This window comes from Vicia villosa, unplaced genomic scaffold (assembly GCF_029867415.1).
Source record: "Vicia villosa cultivar HV-30 ecotype Madison, WI unplaced genomic scaffold, Vvil1.0 ctg.001290F_1_1, whole genome shotgun sequence".
Classification (NCBI taxonomy): domain Eukaryota; kingdom Viridiplantae; phylum Streptophyta; class Magnoliopsida; order Fabales; family Fabaceae; genus Vicia; species Vicia villosa.
In genome coordinates this window covers 433,484-443,041 of record NW_026705562.1, presented here as the reverse complement: position 1 = coordinate 443,041, position 9,558 = coordinate 433,484, and the positions used below count along the sequence as shown (strand labels likewise).

Below are 9,558 nucleotides of genomic sequence, written 5' to 3'. Positions count from 1 at the left end.
TTGGGTGACCTTAAGGCTCCAGGTACTGATGGATAGGGGTGGCAAAATGGGTCAGGGCCCACCGGGCCGCCCACGCACCCGCCAAAAAATGGAGGGTTGGGTTGAGATTTTAGGCTCGCCACTCGCCAAAGCCCGTTTTGCCACCCCTACCGATGGATATAATGCTTATTTTTTTAAGATGTCCTAGAATGTTGTGAAGTATGATGTGATTAGAGCTGTGAAAGATTTTTTCATTAATGGGAGAATGTATAAGGCTGTGAACTGCACCTTAGTTACTCTCATCCCAAAAAGTAAAGATGCAAAGAAGATTAGGGAGTACAGACCTATATCCTACTGCAATACTCTCTATAAAATTGTGGCTAAAATTATGGCTAAGAGGATAGCTGAGGTTTTATATAACATTGTGTCTCCAAACTAGGCTGCCTTTGTCCTTGGGAAGATTATTCATAACCATATTTTGCCGACCTATGAATTGTTAAAAGGCTATAATAGGAAGGGTGGAACACCTAGGGTCATGATGCAAGTGGATATCCAAAAAGATTACGACACGGTTGATTGGAAGGCAATGGAGTGTGTGCTGAAAGAAGTAGGCTTCCCTAGGCAATTTGTGCAGTGGATCATGGTGGCAGTAACTACAGTATCTTACAGGATCAATATTAATGGGTATCATAGTGAGAACATGGTGGCTAAGAGGGGGCTAAGACAGGAAGATCCCATCTCTCCTCTCCTCTTTGTCATTATAATGGAATACTTGAACAGAGGGCTTAAGAAATTACATGATAATCCTGAATTCCATTACCATGCCAAGTGTGAGAGAGTTGGCATAACCAACTTGTGCTTTGCTGATGACTTGCTGCTTTTTACAAGAGGTGGTGCTGGTTTTGTTAATATCATGATGCAAGCCTTAGATAGATTCTCAAAAGCAACTGGCCTTAAGGTAAATCCTAACAAGTGTAAGATTTACTTTGGAGGGGTAGATAGTGTCATGAAGGCTACCATTATGCAAGCTACTAGTTTTGAAGAAGGGAGCTTTCCCTTTAGATACCTTGGAATCCCGATGACAGACTGCAGGTTGGTTGTGAAGGAGTATGATATGTTGATAGAAAACATTATGTGCAGAATAAATCACTGGAGCTCTCATTTACTCAGCTATGCAAGGAGGTTTCAGTTACTTCGAAGCACTATTTTTGTTGTAATGAACTACTGGATGCAGGCTCTACCTTTCCCTAAACTGGTTATACATAAAATTGAAGCTATTTGCCGAACTTTCTTATGGACAGGTCAGAAGGATAAGAGTAAAAAGAGTCTGATTGCATGGAATACTGTGTGCATCCCAAAAAAGAATGGTGGTCTGAACTTAATCGATTTGCAAATCTGGAACAAGACTGTCATGGTGAAACTGCTTTGGAATTTAAGTGGTAAGGTTGACAACTTATGGGTGAAGTGGGTTCATGCCTACTACATAAAAAACAATTTGCTGATGGTGATGAATGTAAAGGACCATTTTTCTTGGGTTATGAAAGCTATTCTGATGCAAAGTGAGACTGCTAACCAGCTGCCAGAATGGGAGGCCAATGTAACTAAATTCAAGATGAAGATGATGTACCATGCTCTGCATCCAATTCAGCATCCTGTTTCATGGAGAAATCTGGTGTATGGAAATCCAGCTAGACCTAGGGCTATTTTTCAGCTTTGGGTTGCTTGCCACAAGAGATTGCCAACGAAAAATAGATTGTATAAGTGGGGGTTGATTAAGCAGAATAGATGTGAATTCTGTAATGAGGTGGAAACCCAAAGTCATTTGTTTTTTTAGTGTAAGGATATGAACAACATATGGAAGAAGGTGCTTACATATGGGACCAGGAACTGATCCGCTTGAGCGGGACCAGGAACTGAATTGAATTATACAGAGGAGGAAAGGTAAAAGCACACAGCCTGTTATTCTTAAGTTGGCTATTACTGAATGCATTTATAAGATATGGAGGTATAGGAACAACAAGATTTTTGGAAAGAGTATACAAAACAGAAAAGTAGAGGATATAGTTATAGATATGATTGTGTATAGGGGATGGCATAGAAGGAAGATTAGAGAACACCTGGCTAGATTAATGATGCAGTAGCCGATAGTTTGTTGTCTGTCTGGTCTTTATTTGTTTGTTTAGGGTTGGATCCTCAAGATCGCTTTGTATAGAGGGTTTTTTGAATTAATCAAAATATTTCATTGATTAAAAAAAAAAGAAGATAATACTCATATTTAATTTTATGGGAGACATTTAAAATATTAATTAATTTAATTATATAAACAGGAATAAGTTACAAATATTTTTATAAACATGAAAAAGTTTATTGTTGATACAATTACTATTATCAACTATAATAAGTTATAAATATTTTTATAAACCGAAAAATATCAACTGATGATATAATTATTTTTATAAACAAAAATAAGTTACAAATATTTTTATATAGGGAAAAAAGTCAACTGTTGATACAATTATTTAAAAAGTTAATTTTTTTTTAAACTTACACAAATTATTAATAAATTAGAAATATCCAAACTATTTTATAATTTTTAAAAAATAATAATTAAATAAACTTTTTTTATATATATTATTAATAACATTATTTATACAATAGTAATCATATTATAAATAAAATTCGTAAATTATAAATATTTCTAAAATGAGATTTTCTCCTTAGAAAATATTTAACCGTATGTCGCACGGATCTAAACACTAGTTTCGATAAAAGTGAGAAATTGGTATCCCAAGTAGCAGTCACTAATAACGTTCCCATTTATAATGCGCTAGTTGATAAGCTTGATTACAAACTTCATGTTATAAATAAACAATGAATAATATGTATAACATGAATTCGATGATAACAGTCATACAGATAAATCCATGTATGATAGTCAATAGAAGTAAAACCAAAATGTAAAGTCGGACAACACTTAAATTGGATAATTAAATTGTGTTTTTGAGAAACTCAAATGATAACGCCTTACCAAACTCTAACATGATTATATGAATTTTGAAATTGTCAAATTATCAATATCATTTTCTTTTTTACGTGGAAATCGAAACTCCGGTGATGGCAATGGGGCGTGAAACTCCGGTGATGGCAATGGGGCATGTTTGATTCTACCGTGACGAAAATTGATTTTATATTTTGATTACTTCCAAACTACCTTCATCAACTTTGATTACTCCAAACATGAAACCAAATATACACGAAATGGTGTTGAATACGCATCTACACACTAAATATACTGGAATTTTAACCGATGTATGTAACTTAAAAATTGTGCACTGGATAAAAACAAGAAATCGACTTCAAAAGACAATAAATAAGTTACGGCCAGAAGAAAAACCACTATAACTGGCCCTTGTCTTCATCACATCCCCTACAAACCACTAACATACTCCTATAATAACCTTAAAATAAAACCACGCCATTCATCCTCCCCTACAAAACACTATTCATCCTCCTCTTCGTCATCATCACCTTCATCATCATCTTCAGAGTCTTCGTCGTCATCCTTTCCCTACCAATGAGAAAATTTTGCAATTATTACAAATCACCTAGTAACTAAACTTTTCAACGCGTAACCCTCATGGCCTTAACAACCTAAGCTTTAAGAGAGGAAAAAATTAAAGGAATAATAATTACCGTATCACCAGCTTCATCATCATCATCTTCTGCTTCATCAGGGTCCTCCTGTTCCGTTTTAATCAACCACCATTAGAGATGTAAGGAGAGACAGTGGTAGAGAAACTGGAGTAAAATGAATTGTGCCAAAGGTAGAGGAATAACTATCAGCATGAAATCAAAAGATAACTTACGCTATTGAAATAATTAAGTGGATTTGGCCATAAATCATCCTTGATTAGTTCTGCAACCTACAATTTGGAGTGAAAAATTACACAAGGATCTAATGTGACAGAAAACAAATTAAGGCACACCAAGGATTGTTGTAATAGACGGTTGAAATATATGTGATACAAATGCAAAATCTAGACAAAATTAGTGTATACCTCATCATTAATGAGGTCATCCAAATCTTCTTTCTCTTCGGGGTCACTAAACCAGGTAAAGAAACTGCATTCATCAGCACATTATAATTAGTTTCTAGATCCACTTGGCATTATCAAGGAGCTTTGACAATAATTTGGATAAACTCGGGGGAGAAGTCTGGTTCAAAAATCCAAATAGGTATCACTCATGAGCTAGTTGATAAGCTTGACAACAACCTTGTTTGTGTAATAAATAACAGTGTGCTGGTTGATAAGCTTGATTACAACCTTGTTTGTGTAATTAATGACAGTGAATATGTTAACCAGAAAATGTTTGGATAGGATGTTAACCAGAAAAAGTGTAATTATAAAGACTATGTTTGGATATTATGAAATGAACAACGCGGAATGGAAAGGAGCAGAGTGGAATGGAGCGGGCAAAAGATTCCATTACATTGTTTGGAAATTTTAGAACAAAGCAACGCGAGTCCTTCATTCTGCCCAAAATGGAAGGGAAGAATATGACGGTATGTGATGGAATGGAATCCACACCACTCCGTTCCGCTCTGCTCCATCCAATTTTTTAATTAATCCAAACAATGGAATACCACTCCATTCCATCTCATTTCATCAATCCAAACAAAGCCTAAAGGTGATATTCATAATTGTTTTAATAGCTATTTGAACATTGCATCTGCAAAAATGGCATTCTTTGGTTTTCAATATCTTCTACAAAAACATTTAGCATATTTGGACGCCAACCTGATATCAGCAGCAGCCCGCTTTTTCCCTTTCTTCTCTTGGCTAACTCCATTTGGAATGTTCTTCATGTTTTAAGATCACGTTATAAGATATAAAAACAATGAAAAAAAAGAAAAGGTGGATTGATAAAGAACAAAACTTTAATCATAGCCTTACCTTGCCCTCTTTCCATTTAATGGGAGTAGCAGTAACCTTTGTTGTTCCTTCTTCAAGGAAGGTAAAAGTCTTTACAAGCTTTGTATCCTCAAAATAGGGATTAGGATTAAAGTTCTGCATAGGAAATATTATCGGAAGTTAGTATAATTCATTTAACTTAAGTTAAAGAAAAATATAAATTTCCAGAACCTAAATGTGAGTTAAAAAACATTTCTGTGAATTATGGACCAAGTTGAAAGAGACAAAGAAACTCACGAAGGTTATTGAATAGCCTGATTTAACATCTTTATGATCTTCAACCTCAAGAGAACTTAAATGCTTAAATATCTATAAAATAAAGATTCGTTAGTATATTTAAATAACTTACCATGTATCTGTGACAACAGGAGCAACAACATTCAACGACATACATAGTTATCAAGTCAAGATTGAAATTGGGAATTGGAAGCCGTTTATCGTGAATAAAAACTTTTTATGATTTGTAACATACAGGAACAATAAAATTATGACATTCAAAAACAAGTGGTATAGAAAAATAAACTGATATATCACATAATAAACTCAAAAATAATTCAATATTGAAGTCATAAATCAAATGGAAAGAAAGGTGGTTAGCTATACAAAGATAACAAGAAAAGTGGCTGACCACACTTTCAAGTTGTGATCATTAGAATCATTCAGGATGATTCATAATGAGTAATGAACTGGTCAACTGGGATTCATCCTAATGAATCAGGGTTCAAGCAAAAACTAATGTCCAATACACTCAGGGAATCAATCAGATTTACTTTGTATCGAGTTGAGATTCGATTGGTATGTGATAACCATAATTGACACACTATAAGGGAGTCCTTCAGAAAAATATATGAAGTAACGATAAATAAATGGAATACAAAATAGATGCTACGAACTTATGACATTAACTAACAGCACAACAACAACCCAAGAACTTATTCAGGTAAAGCTCTAGTCGAAAGTAAGCAGAATAGAACTTGCATAGGAATTTTTACAAGTACTCACAGAAAGAGTTAAATTTGTAAGAAAATAATGTTAGAAAAATTGTCAAACCCAAAATTGGTCCAATTTTATAGATTTCAACAAATCTTAATTAGCAACAAATTCCAAGGCATAAAACACAGGAACGAAACATGTTAATGGGTTTTAAATGCTGTTCAAGTAATATCATCGAATCACAACAAAACTACGTCATAAGGCAAAACTTAATTGCATGCAACTATAAAACCCAAACCTTCTGATCTTCATCGTTCAAAAGTTCACCAAGAGCAGGATGGCTCAAAAACTGCACAACCATAAAAAATAAAGTAAACAACACATTCCCAACAACAATTTCTTAATTCCACAACACATCATCAAACCAAAATAAAAACATAAGCCTCGGATAACAACTTACAGCAGTTAACCAGAAATCAGGAATAGACTTGATAAGATCATTGCGCTGATCATACAGCGGCTTCCTTATCTCGTTGTACTTCTGCTCTATTTCCAGAACTTTATCACTAGCCTCCTCATTGATCTAAAACCACAACAATCACAACTAAATTAACTTATAATAACAAAACCCTCAATTACATTACTTTTTTTGTCAAAAAAAATCAATTTTTATGTAAATTAGGGTTCATGCTAATTGAGGTAATTACAATACACTAAAAAAAACGTTTCAACTTCAACACCGGAAATAATAACATAATTTGAAAGCAAATAATAACAAGAAACATAATTTGGATACCTTTTCGAGCTCATCTTGCATTTCCTGCAACTTTTCAATGGAGAGGACAAGTTCTCCGTCGATTTCCTCGGCGTTGTCGCCCTTTTCAGAAACCTTAAGCTTCTTGCTCTTGTCGGCCACCATCGTTGTTGTTGTTGTTCTGAATGAGAGACAGAGGGTCTGTTGTGTGCAAACCCTAGGAGACAAACCTCGTTATGCTCGAGCGTGTCTGATTGAAGGTGTTAGGGTTTTTGAGGTTTATAGCGGTGAGTGAGAGAGTGTAAAGTGTGTAACATAAAAAAGGAAAGTGCGAGTGCACGGAGTAAACTATGGTATGACATCTGTTAACTACGGTTAAATTCATCATTGCTATATTTTCGGCTTATAAAAAATCATCATATATTTTTGTAATTTGCAGTTAAATCCATAATTCCTATGAGTTAATTAATATTACAATTGTACTAATAAAAAATTATTGGTTTTGGTTTTTATTAAGTGTCGTTTTAGAGAATTTTTTTTGTTTTTATTTAAATGTCGTTTTTATAGTTTAATGTTATAATTTGTCAATTATATTCTTACTATCTCAATAAATTTCTTAATTAGTCATTGAAAAAAGATAGTGATGATTGAATTTATTTGGAAAGAGAAAATAAATGAGGATACAATAGAAAAAACAACTCTAATAATTTATTATCTTGGTTGAACAGCTTTATGCTAAAATGACACTTAAAAAGAAAGAAAGGAGAGTACTAAATATTAGTATCATTTATTAGTGGTACTTTTTTTTTGAACCAAAAAAAAAAATTAATCAAACACTAATATTAGTGGTACTTTTATTTTGACTTAAAATATAAAATTGAAGATATTAAATAAATAATTATTTCAATAATATTAATCAAACACTATAATTATTTTAATTATATTAAAAGTTGAAATAAGTGATTTATTTAGAATTTCTTAATAAAAAGTGAAGTATATTATATGGGCCTCATGTCTAATTCAAATTGGGCTTTAATATAATTCAGGTGCTTTGATCCAAGCCTGATTTAGATGATGTTTATTCTGATTAGCCGAAACATGTGTCACTGTGTTTGTATTCCTCTTAGAAAACCTAATCTTAACCCTAGTAGATGCAACATTTTCATTTTTTCCTAATGCTCTTCATTATTATTCCAACCACAATGCAATGGTTGTCCTCTGAAGTCTTCGTTTTAGTTACTCCTTCATTATTCCTTTCAAATATCACTATCATAAAAACAACAATAAAATGTAGAAGATTTCTCTTTGGGAAAGACAGCTTATATGATCACTTAGTTACAGTTGGGTAAGCAAGGGGTTATGCTACTTAGTTACCAGAACCCCATGTTAAGAGGATCAAAGTTACTAACTGGTCGTCTTACTATGAGTGTATGGAGATAACAGGCTTAATGTGGTTGCGCCAGAATGAAAGAGGGCAACAAGGAGAATGAGTAAGTTAGACTTAGGCATAATAACATGATTCAGATTGATTTGTATAGGAAAGAGGTTTATGACTGCACAATTGCGAAGTAGTGTTCTTACGATATCCTTAGTATGCAAGATTAGTACATATAGATGTTATTTTAACCGAAGAAGAGTTTGTAGCCTGGAATGAGTATTTGATGTTGTTGTGTTTTCTTGAGTATTGATTTTATTTTGCTCGGAGTGCAAAAGATCAAGTGCGGGAAAATTTCATCAATGCATTTTGACGCACATTCCTCTATGTTTTTACTTAGGAATTTTCATGGTTTGCTTTGTTTATTTTTATATTTTATGAAGTTTTTATAATTTAGTTTATTTTTTCCTTTATTTAATTTTTTGTATGTTATTTTTCAAGATTGACAGCTTTTAATAAAAAAATCATAACTGAAGCTACGAGAATCGGATCGACGTGTTCTAGTATTCGCCAGAAAACTAAGAGAAAGACCTACGACTTTCATGTTGGAGTCAAAGACAAATTTGGAATGCATAGTTCTCAGAATTTCGTTGAAGTTTCAGTCATTAGAATAACTTGCTTTTGGGTCATTATTTTATGGGCCTGGGTTATGTTTTCGACCCGGTTTGAGTTAGTAGTGAAGAAAACCTTATTTGTTTTTATAAGGGTGACAGCCGCTACAATACTTTAGACCTTTTTTCACGAATTCTACCTTTGCTTTCATGATTAGAATGAAGAACTAACTCCCGAAGGCAAATCCTGCTGCTTATGGGTTCCATTGGTTTGAGGTTATTCTAATACTAATTTAAATTCGATTTCTGTTCAATTATTTTCTACGAAATCATTTGCTTAATTTGATTACAATTGTTTTCTTAATTCGATTGTTTCTCATAGGATAGAATTGATTAAATTTGATTGTATGCATGTTCCTAAATTTAACTGCGTGTTATCGTTTGATTTATTCGTTAACTCGTCATATTCTTAACAGTTTGCTTAATTGGGTAAGGAACATAACACGTATGATTTTGATAAGCGTTTGTCTTATTGATCTCATGATCGAAGCCGTTTAGGGATTGTTGTTATTATAGCCGATGATAAGTCGGAACCCGAATCAGTAGAATTAGTCATTTTAGCTTATTTGATAATCATTTATTTACTCTATTTTATAAATTGATTCTAAAACCATAAACTCTCAATTCGATTTCTATTAGTTAATAACAAAACAAGAATCCTTGTGATACGATACTCGAGTTTTCGTTACCGTTAACTATACTTTCAAATGTACTCGTTTTTTATTCGTGCGCGACAGCAGATCAATAATCATCTCGTAAGATCCTCTAAGGTTTCTCCACCGGCACGGGTGAAGTTGAAGAAGTATGATTTCCTTTTGTTCTTCCTTTAGTTTTTCCATTTTCCATTTTGATTATAACCATTGTGGGGGTGGG

The 9,558-nt window shown here is 33.4% G+C and overlaps 1 protein-coding gene across 1 annotated transcript; it reads right to left on the bottom strand.

The window, feature by feature from the left end:
- Window positions 1-3,243: 3,243 nt before the first annotated feature.
- On the bottom strand, window positions 3,244-6,979 carry LOC131634405 (NAP1-related protein 2-like). The gene is made up of 10 exons (XM_058905068.1): window positions 6,682-6,979; window positions 6,346-6,468; window positions 6,184-6,234; window positions 5,190-5,261; window positions 4,935-5,048; window positions 4,779-4,840; window positions 4,038-4,101; window positions 3,846-3,902; window positions 3,673-3,720; window positions 3,244-3,547 (listed from the first exon to the last, which is right to left on the bottom strand). Exons 1-10 carry the CDS (start codon window positions 6,802-6,804, stop codon window positions 3,479-3,481), a joined length of 783 nt encoding a protein of 260 aa, XP_058761051.1. The 5' UTR covers window positions 6,805-6,979; the 3' UTR covers window positions 3,244-3,478.
- Between the last annotated feature and the right edge of the window lie 2,579 nt (window positions 6,980-9,558).